This window comes from Lepidochelys kempii, chromosome 1 (genome assembly GCF_965140265.1).
Source record: "Lepidochelys kempii isolate rLepKem1 chromosome 1, rLepKem1.hap2, whole genome shotgun sequence".
In the NCBI taxonomy this organism is placed as follows: Eukaryota; Metazoa; Chordata; order Testudines; family Cheloniidae; genus Lepidochelys; species Lepidochelys kempii.
The window spans coordinates 206,720,583-206,740,689 of record NC_133256.1 but is presented as its reverse complement, the minus strand read 5'-3'; the positions used below and the strand labels follow the sequence as shown (position 1 = coordinate 206,740,689).

The following is a 20,107-nucleotide window of genomic DNA, read 5'->3' as shown; positions in this document are numbered from 1 at the left end:
ATTTCTGATTATGTATATATTTATCAAACCAGGCATTGCTATCAAAAGTTAGTATTCCAAAAAATTGGAAAGGTGTGCAGGAGTTTTTGCAGGTGAATGTACTTTGTCAGAGTATTGAGTAAGTGGTAACCAAATATCTAAGTAGAGGAACTGCTTAATAACAAGGGCTTTGAATAATTCTAGAATTGTACACAATCGTCAATATAAGTAAGTCTAGAACTCACAGTTGCTGGTGTCCTAAGATATGTCTACACTGCATTTAGGAGTGAGACTCCCAGTCCGGATCCACAAACTTGTGTCAGTGAGGTTTGTGCTAAAAGTAGCTGTGTAGATGTTGCTTTGATGTTGTGCTCTGGCTCTCAAGTCCACCCCCAAACTCCAGCCCAACCTGCAACATCAAAGCAATCCCTACACAGCTATTTTTAATGAGCTAGTGTTAGCCTCACTAACACAAGTCTGTGAACCTGGGCTGAGAGGCTTGCTCCCAGATGCAATGTAGACGTACTTCTAGAGCTGTGCACTTTCCCTTAGGCCAAAGGGTATTCTATGGAGCATGACCAGGAGCATCCAGTTTGTTTATGTTGTATCTGCAGTTTGAGTTTGTGAAATGCTGAAATGTGATATTGGAGCAGGATGTGCAGTGCTAAGAAAGTGGAGGGTTTTTTGCATGCCATCAAAAGCAAGCTGTTCTGACAAAAACAAAAAACAAATGGGAATTTTCAACAGCACATAATTTGCCTAAATTTGAACAGATTTTCATGGAGCCAAAAAACCTCTCTGATCCTAGGACTATCCAAATTTCAATGTCCTTCTGCAAACCATGGAGGAGTTGGAGCTCCCAACAAACAAACAAAAAAAGTGACCCAGAAAATTTTTTATAAGTGCTAGCCATCATTATTCTTATTATTACAGTTAGAGCTGTTAAGGACACCTATAATTATAGTTGCCAGACTCTTCCCACTATAAGACCCTGTTTTCAGTTGCCTATAATTTTGCCAAACTTTAACCATCTGGGCTGAAATTTTCCATGCCAGGTCTCTGCTGCAGGCTTTTTTTTTCCCCCCATCAAAAATTGTTTCAGTAAATATAGCTGTTTCCAAGAATGAGATTACTGTAAAATACATTGTTTTGACCATATTAAAAATGTCCTTATAACCAGGCCCACTGAGAGCAATTCTGGGCACCAGGGCCAGGGCTGTCCCTGGGGGTGTAGGGCGGGGCCCAGGGCGGAAGTGACGATTTGTCACTTCCAGGACACCGTTACTTCTGGGACCAACCGTGCTGGCCCGTGGGGTCCCCCAAAGCACAGGGCCTGAAGCAGTCGCATGTGCCTAGGAGCCCTGCAGCTCACCCAGGCAATTTGAAAGGGCCTGGGGTTCCCGGCAGCCACTGCTGCTACCACAGCAACGGCCGTGGCTGGTGGCCCCCGGACCCTTTTAAATCTTCTGGACCTCTAGGCAATTGCACCCTTTGCCCCCCTGCCCTTCCTCCCATTGGTTGGCCTGCTTATAACTGTTTTATTGGGAAGATGTAGCATTTCCTTTCATTGAAGCAAGGACTTGAAAGGTAGCAGGAGAGTTGCCCTGGTGTCAGGGATGTACCTTCTGCTGTGCCAATGAAAAAATGCTTGAATTTGGCCCCATTATAAACTTTTGAAAAATCTCAGATTGTATATGCTCACTACTGACTTGTTAGAGTTTGTCAGCTACATTCTCTGAAGATCTGTTTTTGTGCATGTGTGTTCTTAATACCCCCTTTCTAGTGCCCAAGCCACTTGTCCCAAATGCAAAGGGGGAAAGAACAGAACTTGAAGGGGAGAGGAAGCAGTGGAGGGAGTTTATTGGAACAAGGAACCTGGTGATGGGGTATACTGGGACTGGCAACTGACAGGGATTATGGTTGGTAAAACTAGGACTAGCTGGGAAAGGAGACTGAGGCTGAGAACTGGGAGGGAACTGGGGTAGGGAGAATTGGAAGCCAGTGTGAGAGAAAGACTGAGATCAGACAGAAGCCAGGAGGTGGGATGGAACTGGAATTGATTGGGGAAGGAGACTAGGACAAGGAGCCTGGAAGGATGGAAACTGGGACTGGAAAGAGAAGCCAGGCAGAGACGTTCAAGGAGGAGACAGGACTGTGAGAGTTTGGAATGGACAGGGCAGAAGGGGTCAGGCTTGGGAGAAACAGGCAGAAGACTGTAATTACTGGGTCTCCTGTTATGATACACTCTCTTTAATTACATAATCCCTTACTATTTTTTTCCATAAGACCCCCGCCTCAGGGGAGAAGGTGCAGGTGTCTGGGCTAGGGGGGGTCCCACGACTGGGCTTGGGAGGGAAGGGATGTCAGGTTCTGGCCTCCTGGCTGGGCTCTGTGGGTTAGGAAGTGGAGAAGCAGGAATTGGGTTGTCATAGCGATTTCTTTAACTCTCTTCGCATCCCAGCAATCCCTGTGCTTCCATCCACATTTGACACCATCTTTCAACGGCTTGTGTACTGCATGCCCTGCCTCTTACAGGCTGCAGGAATGGATCCCAAACTGCTGACCAGTATGCTGCTTGCTCTGACCAACATGTCATGAGCAGCAGTGGAGTTATTCCTTAAACTACAAAGGCAAGAGCAGTGTGACATTGATCTTGCCACGCATAGTAGCTACAACACGAGATTGCTTGTGGCATTCATGGAGGTGTTGACCACAGTGGAACGCGGTTTCTGGGCTCGGGAAACAAGCACTGAGTGGTGGATTACATCGTGATGCACATCTGGGATGATGAGCAGTGGCTGCAGAACTTTCGGATGAGGAAAGCCATATTCATGGGACTATGTGCTGAGCTCACCCCAGCCCTGCAGCGCAAGGACATGAGAATGAGAGCTGCCCCTGTCATTGGAGAAGCATGTGGCAATGGCACTGTGGAAGCTGGCTACTCCAGAATGCTACTGATCAGTCGCTATCCAGTTCAGAGTGGGAAAGTCGACTGTTGGGAGTCATGTTAATGGAAGTGTGCAGGGCTATTAATCGCATCCTGCTCTGAAAGACCTTGACTTTGGGCAACATGCGTGACAGTGTGGATGGCTTTGCATAAATGGGCTACCCTAACTGTGGAGGGACAATAGATGGCGTGCACATTCCAATTCTGGCACCAGACCACCTCGCCACTGACTACATTAATCGCAAGGGGTGTTTCTCAGTGGTTCTCTCGGCGCTTGTGGATCACCATCGGTGTTTCACAGACATTAACGCAGGCTGGTTCAGAAAGGTGCATGACGCACGCATCTTTCGGAACACTGGCCTGTTCAAGAAGCTGTAAGCAGGGACTTTCTGCCCAGACCAGAAGATCACCATAGGGGAAATCAAAATGCCCATTGTGATCCTGGGAGACCCCACCTACCCCTTAATGCCATGGCTTATGAAGCCATACATAGGGCAACTTGACAGCAGCAAGGAGCAGTTCAACAACAAGTGCAGAATGACTGTTGAGTGAGCAAGTGCAGAATGACTGTTGAGTGTGCATCTGGCTGTTTAAAAGCCTGTTGGCGATGTCTATATGGGAAGCTGGACATGGCCGATGACAATATTCCTGTGCTTATAGCCGTGTGCTGTACGCTCCATAATATTTGTAAAGAGAAGGGTGAAAGCTTCACTCAGGGCTGGACCTCAGAGGCTCAGTGCCTGGAGGCTGAGTTTGAACAGCCAGAGACCAGGGCTATTAGAGGGGCACAGCACGGGGCCATAAGGATCAGGGATGCCTTGAGGCAGCAATTTGAAGCTGAAAGCCACTAATATTTGTTACTATGCTCAGGATTGCAGTGCTTGTAATGCTAGGAGGTGACTGGTACACATGTTGCAATAAGGGGGTTTAACATAATTGCATGTTGCTTTGCAGTGCTCTTTTTGCTTTCACTTAATAGAATAAAGATTGCTTTCAAACCAACACAATTCTTTTAATAAAAGACAACAACCAGAGGAGAGAGTCAAATGACAAAAATACATCAGCAGGGAGGGGGATGGGGGAAGGGAAGGTCTCCAGAAGAGGAGGGGTCCTGGGACGGCTACAGATTTGTGTATGTCCAGGGATCATACCCAACCTTCTCCTTTGGAGCGGGTGCTGTACTTCAGCAGGGCCAAACTGCAGAGGGATTGGTGTTGAGTGCAGTGGGTAGTGGGAGTCCACACTGCTGGACTGTGAGGCGGGAGTAGTGGAATGCTGCATGTAGAGAGTGGAGCCAGGAGGTTGATAACAGTGTGTTGGGGGTGAGGGGTGGTGGCGCATGTGAAAGTTTTGTGACAGCGGCTTCTGGGGAGGGCAGGTGTGAAGCTGCTCAGTTTGAGGAACTAGTATCACCTCGAGCGTGTCCACTTGGCACTCCATAACATTTAAGAGCCACTCCGTGGCTTCTTTCTGGTGTGCCACGGTCTCCTTTCGGTCCCTGTTCTCGCTATCCCACCACTCCTTCAATTCCTGTTTCTCAGTGGCGGAGTGCATCATAACCTCACAGAGAAAGTCCTCCTTAGTTCTTCGTGGCCACTTTTTAATTCTGCACAGCCATTCTGTTGCCGATAAGGGAGGCTGACCTCCCAATGTCATCTCTGTGAAGTTTAAATCATAGAATCTTAGAATATTAGGGTTGGAAGAGACCTCACGAGGTCATCTAGTCCAATCGCCTACTCAAAACAGGACCATCTCCCTAGGTAACCCATTCCAGTCCTTCACCATCTTCCTAGTGAAATCTTTTTTCCTAATATCCAACCTAGACCTCCCGCACTGCAACTTGAGACCATTGCTTCTTGTTCTGTCGTCTGTAACCACTGAGAACAGCCTAGCTCCATCCTCTTTGGAACCCCCCTTCAGGTAGTTGAAGGCTGCTATCAAATCGCCACTCACTCTTCTCTTCTGCAGACTAAATAACCCTAGTTCCCTCAGCCTTTCCTCGCAAGTCATGTGTCCCAACCCCCTAATTATTTTCGTTGCCCTCCGCTGGACTCTCTCCAATTTGTCCACATCCCTTCTGTAGTGGGGGGACCAAAACTGGCCACAATACTTCAGGTGTGGCCTCACTTGTGCTGAAGAGAGGGGAATAATCACTTCCGTCGATCTGCTGGCAATGCTCCTACTAATACAGCCCAATATGCCGTTGGTCTTCTTGGCAACAAGAGCACAGTGCTGACTCATATCCAGCTTCTCGTCCACTGTAATCCCCAGGTCCTTTTCTGCAGAACTGCTGCTTAGCCAGTTGGTCCCCAGCCTGTAGCAGTGCATGGGATTCTTCCTTCCTAAGTGAAGAATTCTGCACTTGTCCTTGTTGAACCTCATCAGATTTCTTTTGGCTCAATCCTCTAATTTGTCTACGGCCCTCTGAACCCTATCCCTACCCTCCATCGTATCTACCTCTCCTCCCAATTTAGTGTCATCTATGAACTTGCTGAGGGTGCAATTAATCCCATCATCCAGATCATTAATAAAGATGTTGAAAAAAACCAGCCCCAGGACCAACCCCTGGGGCACCACACTTGATACTGGTGCCAACTAGACATGGAGCCATTGATTACCACCTGTTGAGCCGGACAATCTAGCCAGCTTTCTATCCACCTTATAGTCCATTCCTCTTATAATCCATACTTTTTCACTTGCTGGCAAGAATACTGTGGGAGACCACATCAAAAGCTTTGCTAAGGTCAAGATATATCACAGCCACCACTTTTCCCATATCTACAGAGCCAGTTATGTCATCATAGAAGGCAATTAAGTTGGTCAGGCATGACTTGCCCTTGGGGAATCCATGTTGACTGTTCCTGATCACTTTCCTCTCCTCCAAGTGCTTCAAAATGGATTCCTTGAGGACCTGCGCCATGATTTTTCCAGGGACAGAGGTGAGGCTCACTGGTCTGTAGTTCCCCGGATTCTCCTTCTTCTCTTTTTTTGAAGATGGGCACTATATAAAGAAGCTTACAAGAAGTGGAAGATTGGACAAATGACCAGGGATGAGTATAAAAATATTGCTCGGGCATGCAGGAGTAAAATCAGGAAGGCCAAATCACACCTGGAGTTGCGGCTAGCAAGAGATGTTAAGAGTAACAAGAAGGGTTTCTTCAGGTATGTTAGCAACAAGAAGAAAGTCAAGGAAAGTGTGGGCCCCTTACTGAATGAGGGAGGCAACCTAGTGACAGAGGATGTGGAAAAAGCTCATGTACTCAATGCTTTTTTTGCATCTGTCTTCACGAACAAGGTCAGTTCCCAGACTACTGCACTGGGCAGCACAGCATGGGGAGGAGGTGACCAGCCCTCTGTGGAGAAAGAAGTGGTTCAGGACTATTTAGAAAAGCTGGATGTGCACAAGTCCGTGGGGCCAGGTAAGTTGCATCCGAGAGTGCTAAAGGAGTTGGCAGATGTGATTGCAGAGCCACTGGCCATTATCTTTGAAAACTCATGGAGATCGGGGGAGGTCCCGGACGACTGGAAAAAGGCTAATGTAGTGCCCATCTTTAAAAAAGGGAAGAAGGAGGATCCTGGGAACTGCAGGCCAGTCAGCCTCAGTCAGGTAATTGGGAAGGATGTCATGGTTGACAGTATAAAAAGCAGCACAGAGGTCAGGAAGGCTGAAGAAAGAAAGAGTGTCAGATGAGAGGAGAGCACTTAACTGCCAATGGGTGGCAGGTTCTGCTCCAGACTGGGTTGTACAGCAATGCCTGCTCGGCAATTTTAGATTTTAACTGAAAACCATTTTGTTTTGTCATTTTTTGTTCTGAGTTTGAGAAAAGGAAGGCATGAGAAAGTGTCGTATGAGTATCAGGTGTGATTATACCTCAACTTCTTAGGGTTTCAGCCGTATCCAGGTCAATTCCAGAACAAAGAACAGAAATTGCATCCACCAAGTCTATAAAGTTGATGATTATTTTCATGATTTGTATTATTTATCTGCGTTCAGCACTGTTCAGAATATGTAGTCCCTGAGCCGATGCATATAAGATGTGTAACTCTGGATAAGATGGCTCAGATATTTAAGTATGACGTGTATAGTTATTGACCACATGTTGTCACACCTTCACTGTGATGTTAATGTCTATGAGTGGAGGCACTGATGGCAATAGTTTTACTTGATTAAGGACTCGAAGATTTGACCCTCCAATTTTTTTCAAGAGGAAGAGCTGCCCAGAGCTCCTGTGCCTGTTTATTTTTCTTGCCTGCCTGCAGTTACCATGATATACCTCAGAAGTCTCAATTTTTTTCTGAATTTTAAAATGTTGAATTTTCTTGGTGTTTAGTTTAAAATATTCTCCTGTGGAAACTGCAACTCAATCACTGCAGTGTTGTGTTTAAGACCCTTCTGGAAAGTAGCTAGCCTTTAAACAGAAGCAGTGTTGCCAACTCTCATGATTTTGTTATTAGAGTCTGATAATTATTGTTTTCTTAAAGCCCCAGCTCCTGGAGTCAAGTGATATGTGATGATTTCAGCCTTCAGTCTTAAAGAAAAATGAAGTTTCCAGCTGTGATTGTGGAGAAAGCTTCAAAATGTGACCCCAGCACACCCTAAAGGCTCAAAAAGCAGAATGTAAATAAAAAACACCGAATATATTATTTTTACATAATCTCATTATTTTAAAGCCAATCTCATGATTTTTGGAGAGCCTGATTCATGATTTTTGAACATTTGGGGTTGGCAATACTATGAAAGTGACTTGAAATTGTCCGTTTCACTCCTGTTTAAAGTCAGTTTCTAGTCTATTATTTGTAGTGGAGTAACACACCTAGAGCCTCAGGCAGATGCGGTATAACTCAAAGGGCCTTGCCCTAGTAGGATGTTTCCAAAAGTTAAATGATCTACTCCAAGGTTGATGAACTGCAAAAAAGTGATAGAGAGTAATCTATGGTTTCAGAGTAACAGCCGTGTTAGTCTGTATTCGCAAAAAGAAAAGGAGGACTTGTGGCACCTTAGAGACTAACCAATTTATTAGAGCATAAGCTTTTGTGAGCTACAGCTCACTTCATCAGATGCATATCGTGGAAACTGCAGCAGACTTTATATATACACAGAGAATATGAAACAATACCTCCTCCCACCCCACTGTCCTGCTGGTAATAGCTTATCTAAAGTGATCATCAGGTGGGCCATTTCCAGCACAAATCCAGGTTTTCTCACCCTCCACCCCCCCCCCCCCCCACAAATTCACTCTCCTGCTGGTGATAGCCCATCCAAAGTGACAACTCTTTACACAATGTGCATGACAATTAAGTTGGGCTATTTCCTGCACAAATCCAGGTTTTCTCACATCCCCCCACCACCCCGATACACACACAAACTCACTCTCCTGCTGGTAATAGCTCATCCAAACTGACCACTCTTCAAGTTTAAATCCAAGTTAAACCAGAACATCTGGGGGGGGGGGGTAGGAAAAAACAAGAGGAAACAGGCTACCTTGCATAATGACTTAGCCACTCCCAGTCTCTATTTAAGCCTAAATTAATAGTATCCAATTTGCAAATGAATTCCAATTCAGCTGTCAGGAGTCTGGATTTGAAGTTTTTTTGTTTTAAGATAGCGACCTTCATGTCTGTGATTGCGTGACCAGAGAGATTGAAGTGTTCTCCGACTGGTTTATGAATGTTATAATTCTTGACATCTGATTTGTGTCCATTTATTCTTTTATGTAGAGACTGTCCAGTTTGACCAATGTACATGGCAGAGGGGCATTGCTGGCACATGATGGCATATATCACATCGGTGGATGTGCAGGTGAACGAGCCTCTGATAGTGTGGCTGATGTTATTAGGCCCTGTGATGGTGTCCCCTGAATAGATATGTGGGCACAATTGGCAACGGGCTTTGTTGCAAGGATAAGTTCCTGGGTTAGTGGTTCTGTTGTGTGGTATGTGGTTGTTGGTGAGTATTTGCTTCAGGTTGCGGGGCTGTCTGTAGGCAAGGACTGGCCTGTCTCCCAAGATTTGTGAGAGTGTTGGGTCATCCTTTAGGATAGGTTGTAGATCCTTAATAATGCGTTGGAGGGGTTTTAGTTGGGGTCTGAAGGTGACGGCTAGTGGCGTTCTGTTATTTTCTTTGTTAGGCCTGTCCTGTAGTAGGTAACTTCTGGGAACTCTTCTGGCTCTATCAATCTGTTTCTTTACTTCTGCAGGTGGGTATTGTAGTTGTAAGAAAGCTTGACAGAGATCTTGTAGGTGTTTGTCTCTGTCTGAGGGGTTGGAGCAAATGCGGTTGTATCGCAGAGCTTGGCTGTAGACGATGGATCGTGTGGTGTGGTCAGGGTGAAAGCTGGAGGCATGCAGGTAGGAATAGCGGTCAGTAGGTTTCCGGTATAGGGTGGTGTTTATGTGACCATTGTTTATTAGCACTGTAGTGTCCAGGAAGTGGATCTCTTATGTGGACTGGACCAGGCTGAGGTTGGTGGTGGGATGGAAATTGTTGAAATCATGGTGGAATTCCTCAAGGGCTTCTTTTCCATGGGTCCAGATGATGAAGATGTCATCAATATAGCGCAAGTAGAGTAGGGGCTTTAGGGGACGAGAGCTGAGGAAGCGTTGTTCTAAATCAGCCATAAAAATGTTGGCATACTGTGGGGCCATGCGGGTACCCATAGCAGTGCCGCTGATCTGAAGGTATACATTGTCCCCAAATGTGAAATAGTTATGGGTAAGGACAAAGTCACAAAGTTCAGCCACCAGGTTAGCCGTGACATTATCGGGGATAGTGTTCTTGACTGCTTGTAGTCCATCTTTGTGTGGAATGTTGGTGTAGAGGGCTTCTACATCCATAGTGGCCAGGATGGTGTTATCAGGAAGATCACCGATGGATTGAAGTTTCCTCAGGAAGTCAGTGGTGTCTCGAAGGTAGCTGGGAGTGCTGGTAGCGTAGGGCCTGAGGAGGGAGTCTACATAGCCAGACAATCCTGCTGTCAGGGTGCCAATGCCTGAGATGATGGGGCGCCCAGGATTTCCAGGTTTATGGATCTTGGGTAGTAGATAGAATATCCCAGGTCGGGGTTCCAGGGGTGTGTCTGTGTGGATTTGATCTTGTGCTTTTTCAGGAAGTTTCTTGAGCAAATGCTGTAGTTGCTTTTGGTAACTCTCAGTGGGATCATAGGGTAATGGCTTGTAGAAACTCGTGTTGGAGAGCTGCCGAGCAGCCTCTTGTTCATATTCCGACCTATTCATGATGACAACAGCACCTCCTTTGTCAGCCTTTTTGATTATGATGTCAGAGTTGTTTCTGAGGCTGTGGATGGCATTGCGTTCCGTATGGCTGAGGTTATGGGGCAAGTGATGCTGCTTTTCCACAATTTCAGCCCGTGCACGTCGGCGGAAGCACTCTATGTAGAAGTCCAGTCTGCTGTTTCGACCTTCAGGAGGAGTCCACCTAGAATCCCTCTTTCTGTAGTGTTGGTAGGGAGACCTCTGTGGATTAGTATGCTGTTCAGAGGTATTTTGGAAATATTCCTTGAGTCGGAGACGTAGAAAATAGGATTCTAGGTCACCACAGAACTGTATCATGTTCTGATAGGTCGCTATCTTAAAACAAAAAAACTTCAAATCCAGACTCCAGCGAGAAACTGCTGAATTGGAATTCATTTGCAAATTGGATACTATTAATTTAGGCTTAAATAGAGACTGGGAGTGGCTAAGTCATTATGCAAGGTAGCCTGTTTCCTCTTGTTTTTTCCTTACCCCCCCCCCCCCCCCCAGATGTTCTGGTTTAACTTGGATTTAAACTTGAAGAGTGGTCAGTTTGGATGAGCTATTACCAGCAGGAGAGTGAGTTTGTGTGTGTATGGGGGTGGGGGGGATGTGAGAAAACCTGGATTTGTGCAGGAAATAGCCCAACTTGATTGTCATGCACATTGTGTAAAGAGTTGTCACTTTGGATGGGCTATCACCAGCAGGAGAGTGAATTTGTGTGGGGGGGTGGAGGGTGAGAAAACCTGGATTTGTGCTGGAAATGGCCCACCTGATGATCACTTTAGATAAGCTATTACCAGCAGGACAGTGGGGTGGGAGGAGGTATTGTTTCATATTCTCTGTGTATATATAAAGTCTGCTGCAGTTTCCACGATATGCATCTGATGAAGTGAGCTGTAGCTCACGAAAGCTTATGCTCTAATAAATTGGTTAGTCTCTAAGGTGCCACAAGTACTCCTTTTCTTTTTGAGAGTAATCTATATTTTTCTATATTTCTTTCAATTGTTGTATTCAAGAGTTAGTAACAAAGTAAGAACATACATTAAATGTTTAAACCTAACCGGTGTCCCTTTTGACACAAAATGTCAGAACATGTTAGTATTAGAGCTGAGTGGGTCTAATACTTATTTAATTTTCTTTCTTTATATAGGAATTAGAAATTATTATCTAAAATGAGCACTGTATCTAAGTTATTATCTGCAAAAAAACAAGAGTTTTCAATTGCCCAAGTAGCCTCTGGAATCACGGTTAAAGTTGCCTGCCCCGCCTGCAGCAAAATCTGAAATGGCGCCCTGGGTATGACCTAGGCTGCTGTGTGTGGGGGGGCTGGGGGCGGGGTGAACCTTTAAATTGTGCCCCCTGCTCTCAGCAGGTATAGTCACCTCTAGCAGAAGCTCCTAGCCCCACCACCCCACCGCAGGGCAGAAGCCCCGAACTCCCCCCTCTCAGTCTGGTAAGTGTGGGGGACTCCACAAGCTTCACCCTAACTGTAAAATAGCCACAGTTTGGCTCCCCTGGTATATACCCTACATGGCTCTCTACACACCCAAGCAGTGCCTCTCATGTCTACACTGCTGTTTGTAGCAATGTAATGTCCTGCTGCCTCCCTGCTGTCAGAGCTGTTCCTCACTATGATGAAAGGCTCTGTCAGCAGGGAAGGGCTCTGGGAGGGAGGAGGCAGCTGGGAAAAGGAAATGGCTGCCAGAGCTTTCCCTGCTGCCTCCCCCCTGCCAGAGCTTTTCACTGTTGCGTGTAGCTACACGTACCCTACTCACCGCTGCAGGTGTAGACAAGGTCTAAGTTTTCTTTTTCATTCTTTCATCCCATTACTCGTAGTCATGCCATCGTGGACCTTAGTGAACCATTTCCCTCCCTCCATCCTAAATGCTTACACTGTGAAATATTTGTAGACTGTTACATATCTTTTTTTTCTCATTCCCAGTGATCAATTAGCCAAGCTGTACGTGTTTAGTTATTTTCCTCCTAAAACAGTTTAAGGAGTTGGTAGGAACAAATGGAGAGGTGAAGAGTGAATAAAATTGGAAGGTCAAGGAGAGAGCCCTCCACTCACCCTACCTATCAAATGTAATTTCTTTATGCAAAGTTGACCCCTGCCTTTGCTCTGCCAACAATGCTGAGCTTGATTATGTCCTTTTTTCCCCACAGACACATTCATACATTCCTGTATACCAACCTTTGTGAATTGGAAGAATTCTCCATCAAATTTCATAAAGCCACCACTTTATTCTTTTTAAAATTCCTCCTTAAAACCTGCTGTTCTCGTGATGCCTACAAATGATGGCTGTCTGGCATTGGCTAGCCAATCAGCCTCCTGTTACTATGTTGACCACTGAAACACCTTACTTAGGCCTTGTTTACACTTACCGGGAGTTCGACTTGCAGTGATCAATGGATCGACTGCAGATCGCTCTTCCATCGACTCCTGTACTCCACCTGAATGAGAAGCGCAAGGGGAGTTGACAGGAGAGCGTCTCCAGTCAACATTGCATAACGTGGACCCTGAGGTAAGTAGATCTAAGTACGTCAACTTCAGCTATGTTATTGACGTAGCTGAAGTTGCGTAACTTAGATCGATCTCCCCCTGTAGTGTAGACAAGGCCTTATGCATCTTTATTGTAAGGTTTGCAATTGGAGCATGTGGACATATGATTAAAAAGGGTGAGATTTTCAAACTTCCACACAGTGTGAACCCCAGCCAAAATGCTTCTAATTTCACTGCTTCTGGTTCTTATGCTGGAGATGGGCTGATGGGGAAGATGAATTGGACCATGGAAGGGCCCTGGCAAGGGGCAGGGTTGCCACAAGGAAGAAGTTCAAGGAAAAGATGCTCAGAAGACAGGGAGAGTAACTGTCTCCCTTACTCGTTCTCCAGCGTAGTTTGATACTCTCATTATGGAGATATCACCAAAGAATGACCACACTGTATACTTTGTTTTTGTTTTGTATTTCTGCAGTGTTGAGTTTGGATTCTTTTTTTCATATCATTCGGCATACATTCTTCTAGGAAATATGTCAGCACATTTGCAACCTGGTAGTTCTGGTGCTCATTTGTTGGTATTTTAATAGAGCATAATTTGCCCTTGTCATGTATATTCTAATAAATAGAATAATAATAGTAAATATTACTTTTGTTCATGAATAATAGTAATATGCCTTTTTGTTCATAAAAGTTTTGTTTTGAAATATCTTAATGCTCTAAATTTTAGGAAGTTACATTTGGTATTTCGTAATTCTTCAGGCTAGGAACTTGGAATTCTTTTTCGTTTATTTTTTTCAACAGCAAACAAAATTCAGCTTCTTTTTCAATTCTAAAGGCTAGTATGTGGACAAATTGAAGAGAGTCAAGCAGAGGGCAACGGAAATTATTAGGGGGCTCGGGCACATGACTTATGAGGAGAGGCTGAGGGAACTGGGGTTATTTAGTCTGCAGAAGAGAAGAGTGAGGGGGGATTTGATAGCAGCCTTCAACTACCTGAAGGGGGGTTCCAAAGAGGATGGAGCTAGGCTGTTCTCAGTGGTTGCAGATGACAGAACAAGAAGCAATGGTCTCAAGTTGCAGTGGGGGAGGTGTAGGTTGGATATTAGGAAACTATTTCACTAGGAGGGTGGTGAAGCACTGGAATGGGTTACCTAGGGAGGTGGTGGAATCTCCATCCTTAGAGGTTTTTAAGGCCCGGCTTGACAAAGCCCTGGCTGGGATGATTTAGTTGGTGTTGGTCCTGCTTTGAGCAGGGGATTGGACTAGATGACGTCCTGAGGTCTCTTCCAATCCTAATATTCTATGATTCTATGTCTGCAAGTGTCACCCTAAAATATTGCTCACATTGTGCTAATGGAGCATTCACCAATAAAGAAATTGTTACATTGTATTATGGAAGCGTTTTGTTTTATATAGCACAATGCTGCCACCTGATGGGAGAAAAGAAGTAGGACAACGTGTTTATGCTTATTTAAATTTTATATCATGTGTTCTAAAGTGTGGCATACATGGCAATACTCAGTATACATTTAGGATTTCATCAGCTGCCTTTGGTAAAGAAGTAATCTATGCAAGCTTGTTTCTTAAAACTCAAAAATAAGACTTTTTTTAATGCATTTATTTTTTATTTTGGAAAATCAACAGGATAATTGGAAGCCTAGCATTGCTTTTGTTGTTGGGAACAAAATCGAGGATGAAGTCCACACACAAGCCTTATCTCTTGCTGTGCAGGTGCCACAGCGGAAGCTCTTCAGCGAGGTATCGTGGGAAGGAATTTTGGGACAGGTATTTAAAATGGTTTATTATTAAAACCTCTTGAAGACTTGGTAGCCTTTTCCTCCTTAGCCACAAGTGCTGCTGTGTTAATTTAAAATTAATAGATTAGTTTAAATAAGAAAACAACCCTATTAGGTAAGCTAATCCATCCTGTGTCAATGCTGTGTAGTCCAGGGCTTTGTCCAGACTAGTTTTAAATGTCCAAAGTGATGGAGCCTTTACCACATCCCTTAGAACAGTGCTTCTCAAGCTATCTGATGTGGGGGACCGGCCATTTTTTTTCCAATGTGCGCGTAGACCGGCAGCCAATGGCTCGCAGACCGGCACCGGTCCATGGACCACCACTTTGAGTAGCACTGCCTTAGAAGATTATGCCAGTCTAATATATCTTACTGTCAGGGAGTCTGAGGGTAATCAAGAAAAAACTGATGAAGATAATAAACACAGTACTGCACTTTGCTTTTCTTACAGATCATGGAAGCTGGAAATCAAAAGGGAAAAAAGGATAAAGACATGCCTATGTATTATGAGGTAGGTTAAAGCACTTATTGCAGAGGCAAAGTTTTTATTGCTTTTTTAAATAATTGAGCTAAATACTTATAATTAGTTATGTTTTGTATATTTGAGTAAAAAATAACTCTTGTCCACTGGATACAGCTTTTAAAAACATTTCTGTTGCCAAGATGCCAAAACTGCTTCCTTTTTGTTGCATCTTAATCAGTCCATATGAACTATTTGTAGACAAAGCAAATGAGGAGCAAGGTGCCTTCTGGGACATGGATTTCTTTATGATGCTTGTAATATATTCTCTGGGTATATTTTAATGGTGTTTCCATGAATTCTAGAGATACAGAGCTGGGATCTGTTCTCCCAAATGTTTTCAGGTACATAAAAGGTTGTTACAAGGAGAAGGGAGAAAAATTGTTTTTCTTAACCTCTGAGGATAGGACAAGAAACAATGGACTTAAATTGCAGCAAGGGAGGCTTAGGTTGGACATTAGGAAAAACTTTCTAACTGTCAGGGTAGTTAAGCACTGGAATAAATTGCCTAGGGAGGTTGTGGAATCTCCATCATTGGAGATTTTTAAGAGCACGTTAGACAAACACCTGTCAGGAATGGCCTAGATAATATTTAGTCCTGTCATGAGTGCAGGGGACTGGACTATATGACTTCTCGAGGTCCCTTCCAGTCCTATGGTTCTGTGTTCACAGCAGTTGATGTGCTTAAACCCTTCTGCATCAATGAGAAAATAGAACTCTAGAATGCAGCATTGATGCTCTAGAGCAGGGGTCTCATGCGGCCCACAGAGTTATTTCCTGCGGCCTGCCATAGGCGCCGATTCCACCAGCAGCCAAGCTCCCTTCCCCCCAGCCAAGCACACTGCATCCCTGCTCCTCTGCCTACCTCCCAGCGATTCCCTCTACCAAACAGCTGTTTGATGGCGCTTAGGACTTTCCAGGAGGGAGGGGGAAGGAGCGGGGACGCGGCACACTTGGGAGGAGGTGGAGAAGAGGTGGGGTTCGGGTGGGTATTTGGGGAAGGGGTTGGAATGGGGGCGGGGAACGGGAGGGAAGAGGCGGGGCAGGGGCGGCGGCTCATGGACTAGACAGGCAGTCTGAGGTATGAAGTTCAGCATGTATGATTCTTTGCTGTGAGTAGTTGGGAAGAATGTTTGTTAAAAGTGGCAACATATTTTGTATGAATAGTTACTTTAAAAAGTTCCTGCCATTACACCTATGTCGATAGACTGTTAGCATAGATCATCATCAGTATTACTGACCACATAAGGAATAGTTACAGGTGTTTATATTTTATTAAAACCCCTCTTTGCATTACAGTTTTTTAAAAGTTAATACATTGACTTTTAATAGCATACTATATTACTCTTCATTTTTTTCATTTTTGACTATACTTTTGTATCATTGTATGAAAAGGTTTCAGTGATGCGGCCCTCGGGTTAATGTACTTGTCCTCATGTGGCCCTTGTGGTGATTTGAGTTTGAGATTCCTGCTCTAGAGCCTACTGTTTGTGTAAACAGCTACTTGATGTAAAGTTCTAAGTTGGTTCACCCAGTGGGGTATATCTGAAGAGTTAGTGAGCTTGCTTAATACAAAGAGCACTTCCTTTTATTCTACCATGTAAACGTTTAATATACAGTTTGTGAGAGGCTATAAAATCCTGTGATTAATTAAAAGATTGCTTAAAATTTTCTCAGCCAGAGTTTTATGGCCCTGCAGACCTTGGACATAAAGATTTTTGGATTCCTCTAAAAAGAACTTGTTTACATTTTAACTCAGTGATGACTAATAAACTTTTTATATGTCTCAGGTTTTGGTGGATTTTATAATAGGTCTTTTTAGTTGCAGTGTGTTTTTCAGTAATGCTACAGTACTATCTGAACAAGTCCCATTGGAATTATTTACAATTGACATGACTGTGAATTTTATAGAATTAACCCTCTCTGTTCTGGACTAGCCTCCCGGGCAATCTTATTCTATATTATCTGGGATGTAAAACGCTTTCAGTCCTTCTGATAGAAGGATTTTAAAGTTTGGCCCTAAGCAGAACCTTTTCATGATACCTGTATTTAATTACTAGGAGCAGTTTACTTGTGGACTGGATACTTATGAATTTCAGCTGTCAATGCTGTGTCTCATTAGCTACTTACTTTATTGCTCTGTTTTTTTTTAAACAGAGAATATAAAATGCCTGTTCTGACCTTTTGCCTGGATCCTGTTTCCGGTCTGGCTGTAGCAAATTAAAAGATTGATCAAGCTGCCTCAAGTATAAATTCTGCCTGCTATGGGCAGAATTTTGCTCCACAATATTCACTGAGGGTTCTACTACAGATTCTGCATTCAAAATTCTCATTGACAGTAATGATAAACAAGTACAGAATGAGTACAGAGAGAAGTACGCTAAGATTTCTACTCTTGTCTCAGCTTCCAGTGAGATTGCAGGTGAACTCCTAAAACTTTAATGATTTTTGAAAGCTACAGTATAATGGAACCTGTGCCGGAGTTTAGTGCCTTATTGAGGCAAACTGCACAGATATTGATGCAGGCACTATAATTGCTACTGATAGTGGTGGCCTTGATACAAGCTGCTTCAGTAGAATGGAATTTCCCTTCTTCTACTTCAGTGCAGCAGTCTACAGTGCTTGCTTTAACTCAGGAAGACTAAGCTTGTGGTCTGAATGATATCTTGTGGCAATGAGTTCCACAAGGTAATTATGTGTTGTGTTTAAAAAATGTTTCCTTGGATCAGTTTTAAATTTTCTGCCTTTCAGTTTCATTAAATATTTTCTGGTGCTTGTATTATGTTAATTTTACAGATTGGAAGACAGAGGCACTGTAGCTTGACCTATCGATTATGTATAAAAATTCCCAGTTATCACTTTGAGGGTTGACAGGTTCTTGTCCCAAGATCAGGCCCAGTATTATTAAAATTATTATATATTTGGGAACCCTGATGTACACAGTTGCAACACTCACACTATAGGAATATGTCTGTATTTACAAATAATTTATTAATACATTTAGCACACTCACAAACACTCTAACTCAGTAAAGTAGATTGCAGAACAACCTGAAATGTTAGCCATTATTTTCCTCGTCACCGTAACCTTCCTCCTCTTTACCAGTGGCCATCATTCTGGCACCTCCCAAGGCTACATCTCTCTCTCTTCTCCTGCCCACAGGCTGGGATGCCACTTTTATAATATGTTAAGCTGACGCTACCATGTCTGATGCATATTCAGTAGGGGTATTTCCCTTCTTCCTTGTTTGTATTTCCTCCCCTTACTAATGTTGAGTGTCCTTCTTCTGTAGGTTAGTATATTCATGATTTCAACTCATTATCATATACCTCAATTCTTTGCCATGGCACTCTTGTGGTTGGATGTTCTTTCCAAAACTTTCCAAACGCTGGTGTTAGCTCATGTTTCTATGGTTGGCTGATGTCATTATGGGCAAAATTCCACCTTTCACTCTACTTCCAGTTCCCCAAAACATAGGGGTTACCGTTGGGCCATTTATCTATGCCAAAGTCCATAGGCCTTAAGCCTCATGCTAACAGCTGAAGTCAATGCCTTACAGGATATAAGCCTGTAGGTTCCCTGAATATAATAAAGGCAGAATAATAAAGGCAAGGCAGTGACTATAGTAGAGGCAAGCTAGTCTTATGGGCTACAGCACAAAGAACTCAAGGGTTAAATCTACAAAGGTGCGTAGTTGCTACACCTAATTCCTAGGCTCCCAGCCACCTAGTGGAATCTTGAGTTAAGTGCCTAAGTTCCCAATACAGTGCATGGGGAGAGTTAGGTGCTTAAGAAAGAGCTCTTCAGAAGGCAGCAAGCTGAGCGAGGAGCCACCTAATTCAGCCAGCAGTGAAATGCATAGGAAAGGGGTGGGGTTTAGGCCCAGATCTACAAAGGTATTTGGATGCCTACTTTCTGGTTTTTTGGGCCTTAGGCACTTGACTTACAAGCCAGAGGGAGATGCCTATCTCTGCTTGGAATTGTCAGCCGTGAACTCTCTCCTGGAGTGAGGTGCCTAAGCCAGGTCAGCCATTTTGGTAATCCATGCCCAAGCAGAAGGAGAGTAAAGAAAGAACTCTACCCAAATGCCTGGTAGTTAAGGCACTCACCTGGGATGTGATGTGAGAGACTTGGGTTCAAGTCCCTGTTCTGGAGCATGGGTCTGCACATCTCAGGTTAGTGCCCTAACCACTGGGCTGTTCGGTGTTTTGGACACACTCAGGCACCTGGTATGTGAGGCAGCAGCCCGATCCTCTAGATCAGCGGTTCTCAAACTCTGTGCCAGAACCCCAAAGTGGGTCGCAACCCCATTTTTATGGGGTCTCCAGGGCTGGCGTTAGACTTGCTGGGGCCCAGGGCTGAAGCCGAAGCCCGAGCGCTTCAGCCCTGGGTGGCGGGGCTCACGTTACAGACCCCCCTGCTCGGGATTGAAGCCCTTAGGCTTTTGCCTCCCAGTGGGGCTCAGGTGGGCTCAGGCTTCAGTGCCCCCTCCTGGAGATTTGACTTCAGTGAGGGCTGTGAGCACATTGTTAGTGTAGGGCAAGGTCAGGGCTTGGGTGGCTTTGTGTATGCCCACTGTCAGAAATTTAGAAGTCTATAGGGTTAGGCAGCTGCTGAGTGGTAGTTTTGTGAATGTCAGTGGTGTTGAAATGGAGGATTTAGGCACTTAAAGAGGTAGTAAGGTACCTTATACACCTTTGTAGATCTGTCCTGAGTAACATATTCAGGGTCACAAAATGAATCAATAGTAGTACTGGGATTATAAAGCAGGAGGCCTGACTTCTAGTCCTTTGCTCATTCCAGCAATAAATTAAATGTGCATTAGAACATGTCCCTCCTAAACATGACAGATAGAGAAATAATGACTTTTTCCTTTTATATAGGTTTAAAATTACAACAGACATGATAGAGACAAACCAATTTATTTGAGCATAAGCTTTCGTGAGCTACAGCTCACTTCATCGGATGCATAAAAGTGGAAAATGCAGTTAGGATATTTTTATACACACAGATCATGAAAAAAATGGGTGTTTATCACTTCAAAAGGTTTTCTCTCCTCCCACCCCACTCTCCTGCTAGTAATAGCTTATCTAAAGTGATCACTCTCCTTA

At 44.2% G+C, this 20,107-nt stretch overlaps 1 protein-coding gene across 8 annotated transcripts in view; it reads left to right on the top strand.

Moving 5' to 3' along the window:
• The window catches only part of SPAG17 (sperm associated antigen 17), a 307,771-nt gene that overhangs the window by 23,001 nt on the left and 264,663 nt on the right, over window positions 1-20,107 (top strand). For all 8 annotated transcript variants that reach the window (XM_073310318.1, XM_073310310.1, XM_073310300.1 and 5 more), the window contains exons 2-3: window positions 14,325-14,465; window positions 14,928-14,987. In XM_073310318.1, the coding sequence (XP_073166419.1) occupies window positions 14,325-14,465; window positions 14,928-14,987 (201 nt within the window). The remainder of the gene's footprint in view (window positions 1-14,324; window positions 14,466-14,927; window positions 14,988-20,107) is intronic.